At 43.8% G+C, this 24,891-nt stretch overlaps 1 protein-coding gene across 1 annotated transcript in view; it reads right to left on the bottom strand.

Annotated features, from left to right (window-relative positions):
• The window catches only part of gpr39 (G protein-coupled receptor 39), a 106,790-nt gene extending 86,125 nt beyond the window's left edge, over positions 1–20,665 (bottom strand). Inside the window, exon 1 of the mRNA XM_078552422.1 lies at positions 19,554–20,665. Within this exon, the coding sequence (XP_078408548.1) occupies positions 19,554–20,355 (802 nt within the window). The 5' untranslated portion in view covers positions 20,356–20,665. The remainder of the gene's footprint in view (positions 1–19,553) is intronic.
• Between the last annotated feature and the right edge of the window lie 4,226 nt (positions 20,666–24,891).

Genomic DNA, 24,891 nt, shown 5'->3' with positions numbered 1-24,891 from the left:
CACATCGAAAAATATTAAAAATAGAAAAAAAAATTCCCTGACATGTCCTCTCATGTGACACTGTCACATGAACTTTTAAAAACACTTCAATTAAATTTTTAAAAACCTACATGAAACCTCACCCCACCCGTGGATGAGATTTCATGCTTTTTCAAACGCCCGCCAGGGCTCCCGACCATTAATTACTTCAATGACTCTGTCAATGGCCTCAATTGGCCATTGACAGGTCGGTGGGCGCACAGCTGATTTTGCTGTGCCCCCACCTTCCTGAAAATTTAAACGGGGTGCGGTGAAGTCGGGAGTTCCGCATCGGCGAGCGGGCCCCACCCACCCCGGGCCCCACCCACCCTGCCCCCCCCCCCCCCACCCCCCACCCCACCCCACCACCCCCCCCCCCACCAACCCCCCCCCCCCCCCCCCCCACTCCCGCTTGCCGACGGGAAATTCCTGGCCCATATGACTCTTCCGAGTTAAAGAGAAGTAAAAATATGATGAAATTTATACTGTTTAAGAGGGGTGGAGCAGGTGAAGCTGGATGGAAGGTCAGCGACAGGTGGGGGCAAAGGAGAGATTGACAAAAATGTCATAAACAAAAGGACAAAGGGGTTGTTAATGGTAGTGGTGAGGGCTAAAGGAGGTGCTGACGGTGGCATTAAGGTCAGAAAGCAGAATGTGATAATAGCAGGACAAGGGTAAGCACTCTGGAAAGAACAAAATGAACAAGTGACAGATGGCCCTTGTGGGGGTGGTGTGGGGGGAAGGGATGGTGGTGGGAAAAGTGATTGAAAATGCGATAAAAGGTGGGGATAAAACAATTAATAAATGAATAAAAATGAAAATAAATAAAAATAAGTGGATAAAAAATAAAAATTTAAAATTAAAAATGAATATTGAAAAAAGGAGGTAAAAAGGGCATGAGGATAAAGGAGACAGTTCATGATCTGAAGCTGTTGAACTCAATGTTTAGTCTGGAAGGCTGTAAAGTGCCTAATCGGAAGATGAGGTGCTGTTCCTCCAGTTTGCGTTGAGCTTCACTGGAACATTGCAGCAGGCCAAGGACAGACATGTGGGCATGAGAGCAGGGTGGTGTGTTGAAATGGCAAGCGACAGGAAGGTCTGGGTCATGCTTGCAGACAGACCGAAGGTGTTTCGCAAAGCGGTCACCCAGTCTGCGTTTGGTCTCTCCAAGTTAGAGGAGACCGCATTGGGAGCAGCGAATGGAGTAGACCAAATTGAAGGAGGTGCAAGTGAAGCGCTGCTTCACCTGAAAGGAGTGTTTAAGCCCTTGGATGGTGAGGAGGGAGGAGGTAAAGGAGCAGGTGTTGCACCTTCTGTGATTGCATGAGAAGGTGATGTGGGAAGGAGATGAGGTGTTGAGGGTGATGAAGGAGTGGACTAGGGTGTCCAAGAGGGAACAGTCCCTACAGAATGCTGACAGAGGAGGTGAAGGGAGATGTTTGGTGGAGGCATCATGCTGGAGTTGGTGGAAATGGCGGACAATGATCCTTTGAATTCGGAGGCTGATGGGGTGAAAAGTGAGGACAAGAGGTACCCTATCATGGCTCTGTGAGGGCAGAGGCACGTGAGATGCGTCGGACATGGTTGAGGCCCCTGTCAACCACAGTGGATGGGAAACCTCAGTTAAGGAAGAAGGAAGACATGTCAGAAGCGCCATTTTAGAAAGTGGCATTATCGAAACAGGTGCAATGGAGGTGAAGGAACTGAGAGTATGGGATGGTGTCCTTACAGGAAACAGGGTGTGAGGAGCTGTAGTCGAAGTAGCTGTGGGAGTCGGTGGGCTTGTAATGAATATTGGTGGACAGTCTATCACTAGAAATTGAGACAGCGAGGTCAAGGAAGGGAAGGGAAGTGTCAGAGATGGACCATGTGAAGGTGATGGTTGGGCAGAAATTGGAAGCAAAATTGATAATTTTTTCCAGGTCCAGGTGAGATCGTGAAGCAGTACTGAAACATTCATTGATGTACCAAAGAAAGGGTTGTGGGAGGGAGCCTGAGTAGGGCTGGAACAAGGAATGTTCCACATACCCCATAAAGAGACAGGCATAACTGAGGCCTGTGCAAGTACCCATAGTTACACATTTTATTTGGAGGAAGTGAGACAAATTCAAGGAGAAATTGTTCAGTGAGAGAACAAGTTCAGCCAGATGAAGGAGATGGCGAATGGGGATTTTTCGGGCCTCTGTTCGAGGAAGAAGCGGAGAGCCCTCAGACCATCCTGGTGGGGGATGGCAGTGTAGAGGGATTGGACATCCATGGTGAAGAGGAGGCGGTTAGGGACAGGGAACTGGAAATTGTTGATATGACGTAGGGCATTAGAGGAATCATGGGTGTAGGTGGGAAGAGACTGGACAAGGGGAGAGAGAACAGAGTCAAGATAGGGAGAAATGAGTTCCATGGGGCAGGAACAGGCTGACATGATCGGTCTAATGAGGCAGTCCTGTTTGTGGATTTTGGGAAGGAGTTAGAAGCAGGCTGTCCACGGTTGGGAGGCTATTATGTTGGAAGCTGTGAAGGGAAGATCTCTGGAGGGGATGAGGTCAGTGATAGTCCTGGAAACAGTGGCTTGATGTTCGGTAGTGGGGTCATGGACCAGGGGGAGGTAGGAGGAAGTGTCTGAGAGTTGGAGCTCAGCCTCTATGAGGTAGAGTTCAGTACGCCAGACAACAATAGCACCACCCAGACCGAACATGCTGAGAAGGGTGGTGCTGTTATTGTTTGGCATACTGACCAGTAGTGGGGAAGCTTCTAGAAACAATAGTTCAGTACAAAATTAATAGTTACATGGACAAATGCAGGTTAATTAAGGAAATCCAGCACAAATTTGTTAAGGAAAACTTGTGTTTATCTAATTTTCTGGAGTTTTTTGAATACATCATCCGGAATTCATGTCTTTCATTCAACAGCCAACAGAGACCATTGATCAGTTCATAAATAGATGCAGAGATATGGGGTGTAATTGCGACTTCACAAGAGCTGAGCTTGCCAACAGAATAAATGAGTTTTTGATAGCATCTACACCAATGGAAGTGTTCCAAAAGGACCTCTTGGGCCAACCCAAAGGTTACTCCTTGGAAACACCACTACAAAGTGGAAGCAAGTACAAAGCCATATTAATGAGTAAACAGACTTTACCAGCTACGCATACTTCATTCACCATTGGCACGATAGCCAATGTAGGCAAGCCTAGTAAGCAGTGCGGGCAGTGTGGCCTCATTCATGCACCCAGAAAATGCCCGGCTTTTAATGCATTATGCAAGGTATGTGGCACAATGTGAGCCAACATTCAGCACGGTGAACATCAAAGAATGTATTGGTACTGTGGTACCAACAAAAGCTTTTGCTATCATCCAGATTATATGCCCACAGATGCAGTGTCAGCATAACCTATATGCAAAACTGATACCACTGCAGGTGCAAACATCCTTCCACATCGCACGTTGAAATGTGTGTACTCACAGAAGTGGCAAGTGGTGATATGATCAACTAATGCCAAATTCACCACGTACAATGGTTCAGAGATTCCATCTCTGAGATCCATTACAATCGAGTATCGCTACAACACCTTACCCTGGTCACACCAGATGTTTTTTGTTGTGGACACTGCGGCTCCAGAGATCGAAGGCCTACTGGTATGTGAGGACCTGCCCTTGGTCACCATCCATGTCTATGTCCAGACAATGACAAGGACCAGAGATCACAATGGGCACCATCAGAAACCCTGTGTTTACACTGGAAGAAGTTCACCTAACTCTGTAATGCTGATCTTCAGCCAACAGGTTACACAATACGTATACCCATTCCAAACTTGCAAACTTCAAACTGCAGAACCAATGCGGAATTACTATTATGCAGACAAGTGCAGACCAACCTCCCCAATCATCATTCATTGTTACTCCCAGGAGTATGTGATGCATTACTCAAAAAACACGGGAAGATGAAAGGTGCCCACGACTGGCATGCGGATAACAAATTACCCAACCTGACCATCTGACAGGAAGTTTGAGTACAACACCCAACTTATGGCACTTGGAATCCAGTAGAAATCATCAGTATATTCCCCAAACCAAGATCATATCAAGTATAAACACCAAATAACATGACAGTGACGGTGCAACGAAATAGATGCCAAATCAGAACAATACCACAATCAGAAACACCAAGCAGTCCCATTGTGACTCTAAGACTCAACATAAACACCCTTAACCAGCATTTTGAAAACATACAGCAGTTTGTAGCAATGGTCATCGTGACTAAAGCTGGATGGATAAGCAAACTGCTGATACAATTCAGAGAATTATAAATGTATTCCTCTGAGTTCAAGCACATTCAGACGCAATGCTATTTACTGCTGCTTTCATGTAAACAGTTTGATTCTTTAAAGGTAAAACTTTAGTTAGTAAAAAAGGGGGGTGTTGTGATATGATTACATGCATGTTTGGGGAGAGGGGTGATGTATCTTAAACTACTGTCAATCATTACACACCTCAATAGGATGTGATTTATTAGTCCCATGACTTGTAGTCAGTCAACAAACAGCAGTGTAGGGATCAGATGTACCATACTAGTAAATCTCTTTGTATATAGTCTTGTCTTCAAATTAAGAACCCGCATTATTTTTCACCAGTCCTTGTGTATGGTTGGCACATTTATGTCAAAGAGAAAAACGTAACAGGCAACATACTTCCGGCTTGTAATTACTGCACACTTCCTGACTGCCATCTTGTGTTTATGGTATAATTTAACACCCAGGTATAGGGCAACGTGTAATTGATTTTCTGGGCCTATGAATTGCTAAAAGAAAGATGGTTGAACTGAGCCAACCAGGGGTTGAAAGTGAACTGTCCTAAAATAGATTGGGTTTATATGCTCCACAATACATGTCAAGCTAAATTCAAAGCCTGGGTGTTTTCAATGTTCTAAATGTATAAAGGTCTGGGTTGACTGTTTAGTCCTGTTTTAAAGGATAGGCTTATTGTCATGCAATTTAATGCAATTGCTTGCCCATTATGATTTTGAGCAGTAAATACTTGCAATCATGCTCTCTATTTGCTTTCTTGCAGTGAACAATCCACACAGCTATTTGTCAGCACCATGTTACAGAATTTATTATGTGTTCCACTTATACTTTGCTGCCATTTGGGATGCTGAGGGCAATAGCCAGCAAACAAAACTACAGTGATTTTATTATTAAAGAAGGTAGGCTGAACATTGCTAAAGAACTAAAGACCGGTGTTCTTGCGAGCCGCATTACTAGGGTAGTAGCGAGGGTTTTAAACAAAATAGTGGGGGCAAGGAATCAAATTTGGGAAGATGTAGTAAATCAAAGAGCAGAGATAAGAAAAATGAAACAGATATCATTACAGGAAATGAAATACAGACTGTGACAGGAAGGGATAGAGAGTACAAATCTAACAATAAATCAACAGGTGAAACTAGAGGCTATAAAAAAAATAAAAGGGTAAAACTAAAAGCTCTGTATCTGAATGCTCGTAGCATTTGAAACAGAACAAACGAACTGAGAGCGCACATAGAAATAAGTAATTACGATTTGATAGCTATTACAGAGACATGGCTGCAGGAGGACATGGATGGGACCTGAATATTAAAGGGCAGAAAGAGGGGAAAAAATAGCGGGGTGGCTCTGTTAGTTAATGATGGTATTAGCACAAAAGAGAGGAATGACCTAAGTTCAGGAAACCAGGATGTGGAAACTGTTTGGGTAGAGGTGAGAAATGGTAAAGGCAAGAAATCATTTGTGGGAGTTGTGTACAGGCCCCCTAATAGTAACCAAATGGTAAGGTTGAGCATAATGGAAGAAATAATTGAAGCTCAGGAAGGCATGGCGATAATCATGGGAGATTTTAATTTACATGTAGATTGGAGAAGTTAGATGGGCAAAGATAGCCTAGATGAGGAGTACATTGAATGTTTTCAGGATAGTTCCTTAGAACAGCATGTTCTGGAGCCAACCAGAGAGCAGGCTATACTTATACAGTCTTTCTGAGAGTTTCCTTATGCCTGTAGAATGTCTCAGCTCTACAGCTTCTGATGGGAACCTCCTTCACCGGAGTCATCTGATCATCAGGCTGTTCATTAGGTACCCGCAAGTCTGTTTCCTCGACTCTTTCAGGTACAGTCGACCCTTCAGACACATCTGTAATCAGTTCAGTTCTTTCAACAGGAGATGTTGACTCAGTCACAAACACTGGTGAAATCATATCTGGGCATTTTGTTTCTCCTTATATGATCCACATGTATCCGTATGGCTCAATCTTCCACTTTCACGTGGTCGGAAGAAGTCCAGTTATTGCACTTATTTCACCAAACAATCATGTTGGTCCTTCTCTAAAATTCTTCACATATACCTTCTTTCCTACATTAAATGTCCTGTCACAATTGTACAAAAGTAGGGAGGTCATGTTGGAGTTGTATAGAACCTTGGTGAGGCCACAGCTGGAGTACTGTGTGCAGTTCTGGTCGCCACATTATAGGGAGGATGTGATTGCACTGGAGGGGGTGCAGAGGAGATTCACCAGGATGTTGCCTGGGATGAAACATTTAAATTATGAAGAGAGGTTGGATAGACTTGGGTTGTTTTCGTTGGAGCAGAGAAGACTGAGGGGCGACCTGATCGAGGTGTACAAGATTGAGGGGCATGGACAGGGTGGATAGGGAGCAGCTGTTCCCCTTAGTTGAAGGGTCAGTCACAAGGAGGCATAAGTTCAAGGTGAGGGGCAGGAGGTTTAGGGGGGATGTGAGGAAAAACTTTTTTACCCAGAGGATGGTGACAGCCTGGAATGCACTGCCTGGGAGGGTGGTGGAGGTGGGTTGCCTCACATCCTTTAAAAAGTACCTGGATGAGCACTTGGCATGTCATAACATTCAAGGCTATGGGCCAAGTGCTGGTAAATGGGATTAGGTGGGTAGGTCAGGTGTTTCTCACGTGTCGGTGCAGACTCGATGGGCCGAAGGGCCTCTTCTGCCCTGTGATTCTGTGAATTGAATTGTGCCAGTCAAAACTGTGAATTGACCTGGTATTGTGCAATGAGATGGGAGTACTTAATAACCTCATAGTAAAGGCACCTGAGGTAGCAGTGACCATAATGTGATTGAATTTTACATTCAGCTTGAGGGACAGAGGTGTGGGTCTGAGACCAAGTTTTTAAACTTAAATAAGGGCAATTATAAAGGCATGAAAGCTGAACTGGCTAAAGCTAATCGGAAAATTAGGTTAGCGGATAGGTCAGCAGAGATGCAGTGGCTAATATTTAAGGGGCTATTTCAGAATGCACAGAATAGATACATTCCAATGAGTAAGAAAAAGTCCAAGGGACAGGCACATCATCCGTGGTTAACTAGAAAGGTTAAAGATAGTATTAAACTTAAAGAAAAGGCATATAATTGTGCAAAAATAGGTGGAAGACTAGAAGATTGGACAGAATATAAAGAACAGCAAAGAATGACTAAAAGACTAATAAGGAGGGAAAGATTAGAGTATGAGAGAAAGCTAGCCAGAAATATAAAAACAGATAGTAAGAGTTTTATAAATATTTTAAAAAGAAAAGAGTTAGCAAAGTGAGCATTGGTCCTATAGAAAGTGGGTCTGGAGAATTAATAATGGAAAACAAAGAGATGGCAAATGAATTGAACCAATATTTTGCATCAGTTTTCACTATAGAGGATACATATAACATTCCAGAAGCAGTTATAAATCAGGAAATGGAAGTGGTAGAGGAAGTCAAGAAAATTACAGTCACTAGAGAAGTGGTGCTGTGTAAATTGTTAGACCTGCGGGCTGACAAGAGGGTCTTAAAAGAAGTGTCTAGTGAGATAGTTGATGCATTGATTTTAATTTTCCAAAACTCCCTAGATTCGGGGAAGGTCCCATTACATTCGAAGATAGCAAATATAACTCCATTATTCAAATAGGGAGGGAGACAGAAAGCAGGAAACTACAGGCCAGTTAGCTTAACATCTGTCGTAGGGAAAATGTTAGAAGTTATTATTAAAGAAGTTACAGCAGGGCACTTGGATAGGTTCAAGGTCATCAGACAGTGTCAAGGTGGTTTTGTGAAAGGGAAATTGTGTTTAACCAACTTATTGGAGTCCTTTGAGGAAGTAACATGTGCTGTGGATAAAGGGGAACTGGTAGATGTACAATACTTAGATTTACAAGAGCCACATCAAAGGTTATTGCGAAAAGTAAAAGCTCATGGTGTAGCGGGTAACATATTGGCGTGGATAGATGATTGACTGGCTAACGGGAAGCAGAGAGTAGGCACAAATGGGTCTTTTTCAGGCTGGCAAGGTGGAACGAGTGGCATGCCACAGGGATCATTGCTAGGACCTCAACTGTTTACAGATAATATAAATGACTTGGATAAGGGGACGGGTGGAATGGTTGCCAAATTTGCTGATGTCACAAAGATAGGTAGGAAAGTAAGTTGTGAAGAGGACATAAGGAGGCTACAAACAGATATAGATAGACTAAGTGAATGGGAAAAGATCTGGCAGATGGAGTATAATGCGGGAAAATGTGAAATTGCCCATTTTGGCAGGAAGAATAAAAGAAAAACATATTATTTAAATGTTGAGAGATTGCAGAGTTCTGAGGTGCAGAGGGATCTGGGTATCCTAGTGCATGAATCACAAAAGGTTAATATGCAAATACAGCAAGTAATTAGGAAAGCTGATAGAATGTTATCATTTATTGCAAGGGGAATTGAATACAGGGCCTGAATCTTCTGGTCGGTGTGAGGGGGTGGGCCCCGCACACTGACGCGTAAAATGATACGCGGTCATATCGGGCGTGCGTCCCGGCATCACTGTGCATCATTCCGATCTTCAGTTCGGCAGGCACACACTGGAGTTGGCTGTGTGCCCACCGAACTGTCAAAGGCCTATTAAGGCCATTAATCCAACTAATTGAGGCACTTGTCAGGTCTGCCTTTCCAAACTTAAGGAAAACCTTAATTGGCCCGCCCATGTAAAATGGCAGCAGGCAGCCAATCGCGGGTGGTGATCGGCTGCGGGTGTGACCGCGCCAGCTCCCGTCCAACCCGCCCGACAAGGAGAAAATTCTCCCTGAAAAGCAGGGAGGTTATGCTTCAGTTGTACAGGGCACTAGTGAGACCACATTTGGAGTACTGTATACAGTATTGGTCACCTTATTTAAGGGAGGATGTAAATGCATTGGAAGCAGTTCAGAGAAGTCTTACCAGACTGATACCTGGAATGAGTGGATTATTTTATGAGAAAAGGTTGTATAGACTAGGCTTGTATCCTCTGGAGTTTAGAACAGTAAGAGGTGACTTGATTGAAACATATAAGTTCTTGAGGGGTCTTGACTGGGTGGATGTGGAAAGGGTGTTTCCTCTTGTGGAAGGATCCAGAACTAGGGGTCACTGTTTAAAAATAAGGGGTCACCCATTTAAAACAGAAATGAGGCGAAATATTTTCACTCAGAGGGTTGAGAGCCTTTGGAACTCTCTTCCTGAAAAGGTGGTGATAGCAGAGTCTTTGAATATTTTTAAGGCAGAGGATGATTCGTGGTAAGCAAAGGGTTGATAGGTTATCGGGGGTAGATGGGAAGCAGATTTCAGGTTACTATCAGATCGGCCATGATGTTATTAAGTGGCAGAGCAGGTTCGAAGGGCTGAATGGCCTACTCCTGCTACTTGTGCGTATGTTAGTATAAGTAGTTGATCTTTGTGTGGAATATTGAATAGTTTGTTTGACAAAGTTGATTTGGAATGGTTGCTTTATGGTAACTTTTATTTTGGCATTGTGGCCAACAGGATGCTGTGATGGCCTATGATAGGGGGAAGCTAAGGTGTGAGATGGTTGGTGAATGGGAATTGGAGTTGTGTGCACTGGTACCACAAAAGGATAAGATAATCATGGACAGCCAGGCTAAATATGGAATAAGCTGGTTGCCCCCTCCCTTTCTCCTCCTCCTCCTCAGTTGCTGACTGCATACCTGGTGGTAAGGGCTGTGCCCTCGTGATGGCGAGGTTGTGCAGGGTGCAGCAGACCGCAACAAATCGTGACACATGCTGTATTCCAGGCAACGGAAGCTCATTTAAACATGCTCAATTGCATTCCATGTGGCTGCCTGGCTCTTGTTGTATGCATGCTGCTCACGTGGGAGTGGGTTCCATACTGGAGTCATGAGTTACACAGTCAATGGATAGCTCTTGTCACCCAGTACTCTCCCTCTAGTCTCTTGTGGTGACTCCAGGGCTGATGGTACAACAAACTGGTACAGAACAAAGGAATCATGATTACCACCAGGATACTGGGCATTGACAAGCATGATGTGTTGTGTACGGACACAGCCCACCTGCGCATTAAAAAAATGTGAGAGAAATCCTTTGCAGTGACGGTATATCTATGAATTTAGATGTGGCGCCCACAAACCAGTGTGTGTGTTGTCAATGCCACCCTCATCATGGGGAAGTCAGTGCACACTCCATCTGCCACTTTCTGGAAAAAGTGAAAACAATGTATTTCCCTCTCTTCATGCACAGTGCACCTGTCACTCCCCTCCTTATATAACAGCCAGCTACAAGATGTTGGAGATATCCCCAGCTCCAGCCTGGAGGGAATCTGATTCAATGAAGTTCATGGTCACTGTGACTTTTACAGTCACTGTCAATATTGTCCTCACCCTCAACTGAGGATGAATGTCTGCCTGCAAGAGGCGACATATGTCTGTGTGCAGCTGCTTAGTAAAACAGAAACATCAAATGCTGTTTCAGACATAGGATGAAGTAAGAAAAAATGCTCCCCTAAGACCCTGGGAGAATATGGCCTCCTGTTCCGAGCTTTACTCCCCCTCCTCCTCCCTCTCTGAACAGTTTGTCCTCTTCTGTGTCGCCCCTGCTCATTTTCCCCGTCACGCTGCAGGCCACGGGGATTAGAAACTAAAGCACCCATAACTAGGAGCAAGTGGTCAAAACAGAACCCTTGAAATGAGAATCAAGACCTTCACCATGTGCCACATTACTCCTGTAAACTTCACCAACTTTATATAGCAGTACAAACCAGCAACCACTTCTACTAACTTAGCAACAGCAGTCAATCAGTAACAAACCTGAAAGTAGCGTTGGGAGTAGCACAGGGAGCGGATCCTTCCTGCTGCTGAATGCCTAATCAGCTATGTGAAGTTAAGAAAGGGTTTAACTGGAACATTAAGGTCAAAAAATGCACTGCTACTGTAAAATCAGTGTTACATGCTGAATGGCACAAAGGTCAACCTCCTCTGTTTGTTCCCAGTGGATGCTTTCATCACCTGAGTTAAAACGGTGACCAGTGCAGCCTGTACCAGAACCATGAGTGAGTGGCACAGGTGCCATTTTGATCACAAAATGGCACCCATATCACCAAAAATATGGGCGTGACTCATCCATATTTTTATGGCCAGTATATGTATTTTTCTACAGCACAACAATCACAACTTGTGTGAAATCTAAACATAAAAAAATTATCTTCATTGCTTGGGGTAGATCTTGGCTTCATGCGATAGTGTAAAATTGGTGAGAGTGAGTTGGCATTATTTAATGGAAACAAAAGTCAGGAGGGATATAAAATGGCTTGTTGACTGGCTATCATCTATTTTCCGCAGTCACACAATGTCAAGGTCTACTCCTTGACTCTGATATCCAGCTTGGAATCTGCCCCAGGGAAATCAAATAGCTTTTGGATCCACAGCAGCAAGTGGCCAAATGTTTATAGATCATACAATTTTAAAACAAAATCAATTCAGAGTACCACAATGACAAGAGACCACTCATTTTAATTTGATTCCCTTCTGTTTTGTGTTACTGCCAGTCCTGGGCTGCATTGTTTTCAATTAGCCTTCTGATGCAATTTTTTGTGAGGACTATTGGGGACCACCCAAGGGGGGAGGTGCTAGTTTCCTAATGTCTGAATTGTAGTAAGTATAAGAATCAGATTTTGGCTATTGGATTACTATCAAGTGGGTGAAAGCATTGACCACAGCATTCAGCTCCTTGGTTTTGGTTTTTGGTGTTTTGGTTCCAAACACTTCTTGGCGTGAGCCAACCTGGATGCTATTTTAGTGAGGAGATTAGATGCACAGAGGGAGCATCTGCCAGAAGTATATAAAGCAGGCAGATTGTGATGTCAATCACTCCATCTAACACCAATTTAAAACACGCATGTTGACCATGCACTCAGCAGCAGGATATTTAAAGGGATCATCAATTTCTTACTGGTTAGTTGATAAAGTTGCTAATTGATTTCTACTTGTTGTTACTGTGATTGTAGAAGTTTGAACAGCACTACAATCCCAAGCCACTGGAGATTGTAGAAAGCTATCTGCATGGAACAAGAAATCAGTTGCCCAGTGAGGACATTGGAGACTTTATTGTGGCCTTGAAAAAGCTGTCCATTCATTGTAATTTTGGAGAATTTCAAGAGAGAGATGAGGGACAGATTTGCTTTCAATTTAAAAAGTGAACTCATTCACAGTAAATTGCTGAGATTGCAAATTTAATTTGTTAAACAGCATTGTCTTTGGACATGCTGGAAGATGACTTGAGGGAAGTCAGAGTTAACAATCGCTGGTCATTTGCTGAAGTAAATAAGCTGCAGCTGTGTAAGCCGGGGACACAGTGACGTAAGCTAATAGCAGCAGCGGTACAACAAAGTCTTGTTACCCGTGCTTAGGCCAACATTGGGCACAGAATTGTCCATTTGTGAAGGCAGAGTGCGACAGCTGCAAGAAGAAGTGTCATTTTCCCAAGGCATGTCAGAAGAAAGTACATGGAGAAAATGCTGGCTGAAGGAAATGGCATTCACTGCATATGGTTGTGGAACAACAGTAGGTTGTGAGGGGCTGGTTGAGCTCCAGGTGATCCGGAGCACAAGGAAGTCCAATGGAAATTCGCATGGTATCGTAGTCCAATTAGCATTGGATAGAGTTCTGCTAAACATGGAGGTCGACATGGGTGGATCAGTTAGCGTGATTCTTGAATTGCTATGCCATAAAAAGTTGAGATAACATCAGTTGGAGAAAGTTATGGAGGAGGGAATATTCCCATAATAGGAAGTTTGTAATTTCTGGTCACATACAACAAGCAATGTGAAAAATTTCCCATCTTTGTGGTGAGGGGTGAAGGGTGAAAAAGCAGCCTTTTAAGGAAGAACCTGCTTAGCAGTACGTAAGTTAAATTGGAACAAGCTTTTTGGTGTTGAAGCAAAATTCACAACGCAAGACGACGTAGTCACCAAATCCCTTCAGGGGGCGTTAGGGGTAGGAGATTGAAGGGTGGGCTGTTCAGGGGGTTGGCCAGGTGGATGGTCGGGGGATGTCAGGTGGTCGGGGGTTGAGGGGGGTAGTCGGATGCAGGGGATGTCCGGGGCTGCAGGGTAGTTGGGAGGTGGGGGTGTAGTATGGCAGTTGTGGGGTGGTAGTCGGGTGGGGGGGGGTCCACTGGGTGGGGGGTTGGCTGTGGGGAGGAGGTCAGTAGTATAGTTGCTCAGGGGTTAGAACTGGTTTTAATACTTCTAACTTTTCCTGGGTAACTATTTGGCTAAGTAAGTCAGAACCATCCAAAGTCTCCGACTTTAAATCAGAGTTTCAGAGAATTTGGAACTTCCTGGGCAATTCCCACGTGCATGGGGTCTCCTTCCGAGGGGTTCCCTAGCACACCTTCCTAGGTACCTCCACACCATGACCCTCTGGAGAATGAAAGATTTCGGTCATTATCTCTAAAGTTGAACAGAGTAATTGGGCTACTCCCATAGGGGCAGTGTGAAGTGAGATGATAGCGTAAGAATATGTGGGGATTATAACACTCGGTACTTTGCCCAATGTGGACGACCAGTTCACAATTTTGACGGGAAGCCAGGTTTTTTTAAAGTTAGATCTGACAAATGCCTACCTGCATTTATAGTTAGATGAGTTAGATGATGAATCTGTCATATTTAACTATTAATACACACGTGGGTGTATTTCAGTTTTATTGGCTGCTATTTGCTGTTTCTTCAGCCCCTGAAATTTTCCAAGGAGTAATGAACCAAATTTAGCAAGGAATTCAGGGAGTGGTGTGCCATTTAAATGACATATTTATTTCAGCTCCAAATAGGCAGACCTCCGATGACGGGCTGAAAAAGGTGCTCCAACATTTGGGAAAGCATGAGCTGGCAGGTTTTCAGGTGGGGGGAGCGTGAAATTGAAGGAACGGGATTCCCTCTGGGTTTCTGCCCGCCCTGATCTCGCAGCAATTTGACGCTAGGGTGGGCAAGGCCTCGGATGCCTGCCCTTGCCCCAGTTGAGGCCCTTAAGTGGCCAATTATTGGCCACTTAAGGGCCATTTCCTGCCTAGACTCATTTTTAGCATGGCGGGAGGATTTATCTGGCGTGGGGTAGGCCTGAAAATAAATGGGCTTAGGTCTCGGGCAGGGAGGAGGGCAGAGGCAACCTCCATCAAAAGCCCCCCCTGACTTTAGGTACCCTCCCTTAAGGTTCAGTGGCCACTGGACCTCCCCCCCAACCCCTGCCCCCAGCCTCTCCCTCGACACCCCAAATACCCACTTTCAATCTATCCAGGCCTTCTCCACCCTCCAGCAGGGAGGGAGTCCCATGGCAGCTGGGACCTCCAAAACCTACCTTGCTGTCCAGTCCCGAGCCTTAGGCTCTGGCATGTTGAAGCATTTCCTCTTCAGTCTTCTTCAGCTCCTGTCACTGCAGGGACTAGAGAGCTGTTGGTCAATCAGGTTGGCCGGCAGCTCTCTAAGGCGAGGTTTCCGTCGAGTGAGGGGCGGAAGTCCCGCCTGCAGCCAAATGATGCTCATTCAAGCATGAAATGGTTGTGGTGCAGTCAAAGTAAGCGGGGAAGAGAAACCCTGCCATCCGAAATATTCAGGCCGTGGGGTTCAGACGAAGGCACACGAATGTGAAATATTTCAAAACTCTGTAGAGTATTTAGATCACAGGGTAGACAAAGATGGGCTACATTCTGCCAAGAGTAAAGTTCAAACAATAAGAAAAGAGCCACACCCTCAGAATATCTCTGAGCTCAGATCTTTTTTGGGTAAAGTGAATTATTACGGTAACTTCATACCAAATTTAGCAACCTTACTACATCCATTAAATTAACTCTTGAGGAATTGGACAAAGGAGTGTGACAAAGCATTCAATTTGTGTAAAAGTCAACTGCTAGATAGTACAATGCTTGTACATTATGATGTGTCCAAAAAAATTAAGCTAACATGTGATGTCTCTCCATATGGAGTAGGTGATGTGATCTCTCATGTACTGGGTAATGGTGAGCAGAGACTGATTGCATTTGGCTCACGCACACCCAGTGCCAATGAGTGAAATTATACTCAGATAGAACGTCATTTTTAGAGTGAGAAGATTTCATAAATACCTGTATGGTCATAGTTTCACTGTCAAAACTGATCATAAGCCACTGATGGCTATTTTGAATCCAAAATATCCAGTACTCACTTTAGCTGCAGCCTGAATGCATAGATGGGCTTTGATTTTGTCTGCTTATTAGTACGACATTAAGTACAGATGATTGGAAGGTCATTGTAATGCCGATGTGATCTTTAGATTACCATCCCCACCGAAGGTACAGCCCAACCAGCAAAGACGTCATTTTCTTTTTGCACATAGCTGAGTGCCAGTCATAGCAGGTGACATTGGTAGAACAACTCACAGGACCCTGTTTAGGCAAGGACGTATTGGCCCATCTTTGACAACTATATCACAAATGGGTGGCTAACATAGTTACTAGATTTAAAAGTCAGGCCGTTTTTTATGGTTAAGAATGAGTTGTCAGTTGATAAATGTTGTGTTATGTGGGAAGCCAGAGTTGTAATTCCTGAAAGGTGCAGATCGCAGTTGTCATGTGATTTAAATGATCAACACTTAGGGATGAGCCTGACAAAGAATCTAGCGAGAAGCTATCTTTGGTGGCCAGAGTTAAATAAGGACATAGAAAAGACAGTGAAACAGTGAAGAGTATGTCAAGAAATAGAAAAGAAGCAGTCATCAGTGCCTTTGCAGCCATGGAAATGGCCAGCTAGAGTGTGGCAGTGGCTGCACACAGATTTTGCAGAGTTTGAAAGGCAGCAGATCTTCATTGTGTTAGATAGCCATCCAAGGTGTGTTGAAAGTTTTGGTTGAATCAAACAACAACTAAGCAGCTCTAGGTATTTTGTGTAGTTTGTTTGCTGCTGATGGGTTCCCAGAAGAATTGTCCAATGGACCTCATTTTTGTTCAGAAGAGGTTGCAAGTTTCATAAGAATGAAAGTGGTAAAACACATTCAAGTTCCTGCTTTAAATGGAGCAGCAGAGTGCACATTACAAATTGTTAAGCACGTACTTGTTAAGCAAATGCTAGATACAAATTAGAAGAAATGCCCCCTGTCATCGGCTCACAAACTGGAATTTATTTTCTTACACTACTCCTGGCAGAATGCCAGTTGAATTGTTTCTTAGAAGACAGCCTGGAATGAGGTTTTCATTGGTGAAACCACATTTAGCATAATAAATAGAACAGAAACAATTAAGACAAGTAAGACAGTCATGACAGGGGTAGAGTGAGAGAAAGAAGTCTGAAGTTGAACCAGGTTAAGGTGAAAGATCATCATCATAATTGGTTATCAGGAAGAGTCGTGAAAATATGTGTATTTAGTCAGGATGTTTGGTAGTGGAAAGGTTAGATTCGTAAATATAGATCACATTTTACCTTCAGAGGTTTACAAAGAAGATGGAAGTTGGGAAGAATCAAATGACTCTGATGAATTGGATAGTTGGGATACAAGTAGAGTACCAACAGTTACTCCAACACAAGTCATTCCTGAAACTAGTTTAGCTTCAAGTCAGACTCAGACAGACATAACTGAGGAAGTGAAAAAGTCAATTGAATGTCAAGGTCAAAATCAGTCTTTGTTGGAGAAAACCTGTCTGCAGACTCAGGCCAAGGTGTGTCAAGATCCTTCTTCAAGTTCTGAAAATTTGGGTCAAGAAAGAAGGTATCCTCTTAGGAATAGGAAGCCAATGGTTAAGTTTAATTTGTAAATAAATGAAAAACAAGAAATGTATATAATTTATATAGAGCTTGAACATTGTGTAACTTTTTCATTAAGGAGGAAGGGGTGTAATTGCACCCTTTTGTGGTTATTTCTGTATAAACCAAAACCAGAATAAACCAGTTCATGTGGGTACTTGAACTCCATATGGCTCACAGTCTCTTTTTGTCCTGCACATATACCACAGACTTTGTGTCTTATGACTTCAGTGTGCAACCCATGCATGTGTAGGCAGTATGCACACAATGAAAACCATGCTGCCACACCAAATATGATAGAGCAAATCATTGTTGAAACAATAGTTCCACTGTCCAGCGGAGTGGGTGCCAAAATTCATAGTGGTCTATTGCATGTGGCAATACTTTCAGATTGGTACAGCTGCTACCAACCAAATGAGGAGCAGGAGGGGGAGGTGAAGTGGGGGAGGAGGAAACAAAGAGGCAACCAACACAGGCCCATTCTGACTGGGCTATCCAGACTCACCTGACTGCTACAAGTAAATGGAACCACAAAGCTCCATTCAGTCCCACACCTCAGCTTCCATCACATATTCACTGAGCATCACAGTATCCTCTTGGCCACAATGCAACAGTAAAAAACAATACAAAATAAACATTCTAAACCAAGGCCAGGATTTTTCAGTTAGCATGCGGGGGCGGGCCCAACATGCCGGCACGTAAAATGACGCGCGATGACATTAAGCATGCATCCTGACGTGATTGTGCTTCCTCGCGATGTTCCATTCAGTGGGCATACGCCGGAGTTGGCTGTGTGCCCGCCGATATTTAAAAGGCCTATTAAGGCCATTAACGAAGTAATTAAGGTCAACCTTATGCTGCCTGTCCAACCTTACGGTTGGCGGGCAGGCAGAAAGGCCAAGCGGCCTTTACGTTATTTAGGAAACCTCATCCATGAGCGGGATCAGGCTTCCTAAAGCTTTTATGAATTAAATTTTAAAAATTTCTGAAATATAAAAACATGTCCCATCTCATGTCATATAGTTCACATGTGGGGACATGTTTCATTAAATCTTTATCCCATTTATTTATTTATTTATTTCAAAAGCGCTTCATCCTCCCTGAGGCAGCTCTGTGCCTCAGGGAGATTGAAGTGCTCTTTCGTGCGCATGCGCGCAGGAGCGCTGGCCCCGACTGTCCCTCCTCCCACTGCCTGCACAGGTAGTGCCGCTCGTGTCTTACACTGGGCGGGCCTTATTGGCTCACCCGCGTAAAATGGCGGCGTGGAGCCAATCGTGGGCAGCGGTCAGCTCCGCGACCACCCCTGCCCCCGCCCCCTCCCATCGAGCCGTCCCGATGCGGGAAAAATTCAGGCCCAAGTTTCTCAATCAACTCATGCCAAATTTCTTACATACATCAACTAATCAATGTTACACATTCCCTTAGTGCCTGTGTTCCAAATAGCTTTGTCTGGCCAGTGCTCCTTTGCAGTTCGACACAAGTGGCTGCAGCATGGCTGGTGGAAGGCTGCCTACTTTCAGTGGTGGGGAAACTGTAGATGAACTTTCAGGATCACCTCACGCAGCTCTGACCCTTGATGGCCCAGCTGCAGGCTGCACCATCTCGACATGGGCGGTATCAGGTTTGGTCGGCTGTCTGGGGCTGCATCCAGTCCCCAACGGCTCATTAATGGCGCCGGATGTGAAGGTAAGTGGAGAAGAGGGGTGTGTGGTGTATCCCTGTGGTCAGGCTGGCAGGCCCTGGTGAGGAAGGTGAGGTAGGTGGGAGGCCAGGATGGATAGACAGTGAGTATGGGAAATTTGAAGTTGGAAAGGGTGCCTCTGATGAATACAGGGGCTCATAAAGGAGATTCCACTTCTCACCCAGCCACCAGCTCAAGCAGTGAAAGCTGTCAGTCGGCATACTTGGCCCTGGGCCTCTCCCACTGCAGGTTACATCCCAGCAGTGGAGAGAGGAAGCCTTTCATCTCAATAGGCCCACAGGTGAGCAGACCTCCTGACGCCTACCCCACCATTCGTAAAATTGTAACAGCGTCATGGTTGGGAGTGGCTGGGTAGATTTTGGAAACAGCACCCATGAAATGGTGCTCACCCACACCAGCCCCTCCATCTGCCTGCCAACTAACCCCTGGGGGAGGTGAGGAGGGGGCATAAGAGTCCAGTCCTGAGTTTCACAAAATCGAAAACATAATCATGCCACGAGCAATCAAGTTTAAACTGTTGAGGAGCTATTAAGGGCAGTTAGCTGATTAGGAGCAAGAGAAGGAGGCAATATACCTTATGTTAAAAAAGCATTGTGGGGGACATATCCCTCCATATTTCATATCATTTCTACTCCACCTTTCTTAAATTGCATCTACACATTAATGCTAGCATAAACAGAATATGAACTGTTTTGGTTTGCACACATCTGTTCTCTTTAACAAGTTATAAATCACAACTAAACAATGCTACACCATTAGAAAATATTGAAGCACTTACCTAAAAATATAATACTCTGTTTTCTGGAAGTTTCCATGGCTCCACTCCCATGCTTTGGTAGGTCTTCACTTTCCTTAGCTGCAGCATTAAACTTTGTTCCAATTAGCGTTTTCATCATCATTTTACACATAAATGCAACTGAGACCAGAATCACAATGTACAGAACGAAAGCACTGAAAATGCTCAACTTGAACACAATCTGATGGGAGCTGAGGTTGGTGCAAATAGTGATGTTTAATTTTTTGAAGTCACAGATATCACTGCTAATGTTGTGAAAAGGTATTGTTGGATCCTCCACCCCCATTGCAAATAGGAGAGGCAAGGCTACACAAAATGAAGTCAGCCAGACAAAGCAAATCAGCTTCACTGTTCTTGAACCGGAGAAAGATTTAAACTTGAAAGGATGGCAAATTGCAACATAACGCTCAAAACTTAAAGTAGCGACATGCAGTATTGTGGCATAGCTACAGGTTTCAAAGAGGAAGTTATAGATCTTGCAGGCAACGTTTGTAGTGGATGTTGTGCTTGGATCCCATCTCGCAGTATACAATTCCACAGGCATTGCCAGTAAAAGAACAAGTAAATCTGCACACGCAAGACTGATTAAATGATCCATAATACTCTTCTGAAGGTATCCTTTGCTTTGAAGCACTTTTGCAACTTTTATAGTTAGGCTGTTTCCAATTATCCCAGCCACAAAAATAATACTGTATATTACTGTAAGGCAAATTCTGACTGGTGTTTTCCCTTTAAAGTCATTTAGATTGTTTAACATGGCATCACAGTCAATTCCATTTTCCATGATTAAAAATAATGAGGTAGAATTAAATTCTTATCAGTATAGAAATAAAGAGAAAAAGAGGAACAATTCAAGTGCTCTTTACAAAAAGCCAGCCCAAAAAGATAATCGGATCCAAGAAATCAAACAATTCCCTTCTAGTTAAAACAACCAAAGTTCACCTTCCTGGATAATACGAGAAATCATATCAATTCTTCTCTTTGTTGTCCAAGAGTTAAATTGCTGAACTATTCAGTTCTCTTCTATTTTTATATTTTTACAAGAGAGCTTCCATTGGCAGAAGTGTGCAGACTGATGTAAAGTATTTGAATGTGAACTTTGGTAGATGCTGTTAAATATTAAGCATGTAATCTCGGTATGACGTAGTTGAAGCCAAGGAGCAATGAGTACTGCCTGAGCCTTTGAACAAATCAACATGATTGGACAAAAATGTGTAAACAAAGGTGGGGCGAAAGGAAAGGAATGGCCTCTTTTGCTGCTGAAACAACAAGTTTCTACAGTGATTAGCTTGGAGCATTATAAATATTATTGTTAACTCCCTCACATTCTAGTTTGTGGTTCTACCCAGCTAGCAATAACTCTCCTAGATATATTAACATTTTTTTCTGGTGGGTGAGCCAGTATTCTGTTTTATACCTACTGCATCTATAATAAAACATTTCATAGAATTAGATAGAATCTACAGCAAAGAAACAGGCCATTTGACCCATTAATCTATTAATCTCAGCATTTACACACAAACTCCTTCCTGCTCTAACTCTTGCCCGTACACCCCTGTACTCTTCTATTCCTTTCTCCTTCACATATGCATCAAGCCACCCACTAAATGCAACAATGCTTTCTGCTTCAACCGCTCCATGTGGCAGAGAGTTCCACATTCTGACTGTTTTCTGTGTAAAGAAATGCTCTTAAATGCTTTAATTAACGTGCCAATGGCTAACTTATATTTCTCACCCTTGATAGTGGGCTCACCAACAAGTGACTTCTCCAACAACAACACTTCTCCACATCCACCCCGTAGAGCCTGTACATATCTTTAGGTGTCCTCTTCATCAGGTGTCCTCTTCATCCTCACTTTCCCAGAAGGAGAAACGCCAGCCCACACAATCTTTTCTGATAATTCCATTCTGGTAACATCCCTGACCCCAAATGTGCTGGGGTTTTAATGGCAAACTGTCAACGTTCTCTGTCATTTCCCATCTGAAACTGACCACAACTTCAGGATTTAGCACATTAACTGGTTTACACAGAAATATTGAAGTTGTGGTCTGTCACTCACTGCTGCACTGAGGAGCGACCCACCACCCACCCCAAGCCAGCAGCTTCTGAAATGAATTATTCTGAAGAATCGTTCTCCTTTCCTGCTCTCACATCACTGACAGAAATCCCATAAAAAGTTAACTCTTGTTCCATGAGGTACAACTGGGTTTTTAACAGCAATCTGAGTATTAATTGCTGTTGAATAATAAATCTGACCTTGATTTTTGTTTTTATTTTTGTGAAATGTTGTTAAATTGCTCCGTTATGATAATTACTAGAAGTTTAAAATAATAATTATTTCAAAATGTTTGTTCATATCTCAGTTCATATGTTAATCCCATGCATATGTCCCAACTTTTATTTTGCTCTATGTAAATATTTACACAGTGATTGATTATCAGTGCTTTACATTTCCTGGTTTGTGTCTGTGAGAATGCTTTAATGTGATTGGCTGCTTGTACAGCTTGCTGACATCTCTGCAGCTTGAAACTGTGGATTTCCATTAAACTATCAATTGCACGTCAAGAGAGGTAAAGTCCCCGCTACAGAAATCGCTAGGCCTTTGCCAAACTTTCTTTGAGGTCACCATCACATTGTCATTGACTATAAATTATTTGGGCCCTTGTAATTTTTTTCTGCACTCTTTACCATACTTCAGTATCTCTTCTATAGTATGGAGACCAGAACTGTAGTCAACGTAGAGTAAACAAGATTCACAGAATCATTCAGCACAGGAGGATGCCATTTGGCCCATGGAGCTACCCAATTTGTCCCATTCCCCTGTTTGCCCCACATAGCTCTCCAAATTTATCCTTTTCAATGTTTGGTCAAATTGTCTTTCGCAGTTACTATGGAACATATTCCACTATCCTTTCAGAAAGTGCATTCCAAATCTTAGCAAATCACTGCTTAAGAAGTATTCTTCTTAACTCTCCACCAGTTTTCTTTTAACCAATTACCTTAACTATGTAACATTTGGCCACTTTCCCACTTGTCACGTTCCAGTACATTATGTCAGCCTCTTATGTCGGATGGGTGCATCTCAAGGTGTCAAACAATAACACAGGATGTGTAATCAATACACCAGCCTTTTTTGGAAAAAGGACTTTGAACTTGTAGAGGTTACTTGATGAGGACCCCATTTTGTTGCCTGGGCTTTTAAAATGACGGCAAGAAGCTGTTCTGCAGAGATAGAGTTCCATCATAAAGCCATTGAACTGCCTGCAAGTCAGCTAATCAGTCAAGATGCTAAACAGCAATACCTTCAGAGTAGGAGAAGGACTTCCCCCAATCTGTTCCAACTTTGAGTTCACCTGAGAACCAACCTCAGTGTCACAGACAAAATTTATGTATTTTCTTACTGCCCAAGATCACAGTGTTTTTATATGTGGGATATGTGAATTTTCTTACCCTCAGAATGGCTGTTCAAATTTAAATAATTCCAGCAGCAAGCTTTTTTGTGAGTTTTAAAAAAAGGTTATTTATTAACTAACATTTCTCCCAGAGGTTTAAACATGACGTCTCACTCACTAACACACCATCACACATACAAAGATCAGATACAGATGAAGAAAGAAACAATATGATTACAATGTATAATTGTCTCAGCCTCTCTTTCATGGCAGGCTTGCAGTTTCTTAGATGAGTTGAAGCTTTTAGTTGAAGTAAAGGTCTTGTAAGCAGAAGTTTCTTAGTAAGCTGTGAGGTGCCTTGTATTTGAATTTCCAGAAAGTCGGTTCTTAGGCGAACTTGGAGTTGGAACATATTAGGGAGAGGCCTTCTCCCACTTTCAAGGTACAGCTGTTTATTAGTTTGGCTGCATAGTTCACTACAGCTGGTTCAATGCTTTTCTAATGGTCTCTCTGTCTCTGCAGAGTTGATTCATGCTGTTTGAAAAGCAGGTAATCTATCTCATCCATGTGGCTGTTACAAGTCCATAGCCTTTTTCCAAATAAGGTGGTGGCATTCTTACCTTGAGAGTTTGAGACAGCCAGAGTATTTTTTCTTTGAATGACCCATTCAATTTGGAAATTACTCTTTTGAATGTCTTTCAGAGAAGGACATTGGGCGGAATCGTCTGTGCCCACTGGCGCAGGAAGTGACAAGCAGCATGAGCGGGAAATATGGCAGAAAGGCCAAAAGTCAGTTTCACGAGCTCATGAAACCAGTTTTTGATCATCTGCTCAGCCCGCCGATGGCGGGCAGCGTTTCTCCCAATCTGACGTTGGGAACCTCATTGTAATACATCTCATAAGGCCAGCCTACCGGAATCATTCCCCCCCCCCAGCCCCCGCTGGATCATCTGCCCACCTCGGCATGGTTGCACATGGATGTGTTTCACATCAGCATATATAAGGCATGCGCTTGGCGGGCTGCACTTTGAGGGAAAGTCAGAAGTGAGTAGACAATAATGTTGCACAGCACTCGCCTGGTTCACCTGTTCGACTTCAAGGTTGAGGCATTTGGGAGGTGTGGGGCTGCAAAGGCTGCCCTGCACTTGAATGTCTTGGGGGTGAGGGCAAGGGCTTTTCTGCAGCTGAAGGTAGTGCACAAGCATGTGCGGAGTTGGGATCGGGGAAGTGACCACACAATAGAGAAGCCTTGCATAAAGAAACCATTCCTCTGCAGCTGAGACAGTTTAGATGCAGCCACATTGACCTGTGTGGAATCGGGCCTCTAGCTTATCTGCCCACTCAAGCAATGCAGAGGCATGCAAGTGCCACCAAGTGCTCCAGAGCTTTTCACCCCTCAGGCGCAGACTGAGAACTAATGAGCATTTTAGTGGACTGCAGAACAGTTGGATGACTGGTCACATCGTACAGTCTCCTTGCTAGGGCTGGATGTGGAGCAGTCACTGGTGGAGGAGCTCACAGCACCTTGCAATGTCATCATCCCGGTTTGGACCAGTCTCCCCCATGTTCAAGCTAACAGTGCAGCCTTGCAGTGTGGGTTAGGAGAATGCCTGCGCCTGAGCTGAGAGCACAGCATGCAGTACAGTGGCCAAAGCTGCTGCCAATTGGTCAGGCGGAGTGGAGCAGAGGTGGTTGGGGTTTCGGGCAGCCTTGCACCGCATTAATCTCTGGCCATCAAAGCGGTGGCAGCACTCTGCAGGATGTGTTAAGGGGCCTTCAGACTTAACCAAGAGAGGTTCTTAGTATACCCAAGCTAACCCACACATCTCTTTCTTTCATCCTGCAGGAGGAGTACATCAGGAGCATGGAATCTGGTGACCTAGCTGTATGCCTCCCAGCATACAGAGAGCAGAGATGATGGTGAAGA

This window comes from Cetorhinus maximus, chromosome 11, assembly GCF_964194155.1.
Source record: "Cetorhinus maximus chromosome 11, sCetMax3.hap1.1, whole genome shotgun sequence".
NCBI lineage: Eukaryota > Metazoa > Chordata > Chondrichthyes > Lamniformes > Cetorhinidae > Cetorhinus > Cetorhinus maximus.
Note: the sequence above shows the minus strand (reverse complement) of the source record. Positions and strands in the feature narration are given on the sequence as shown.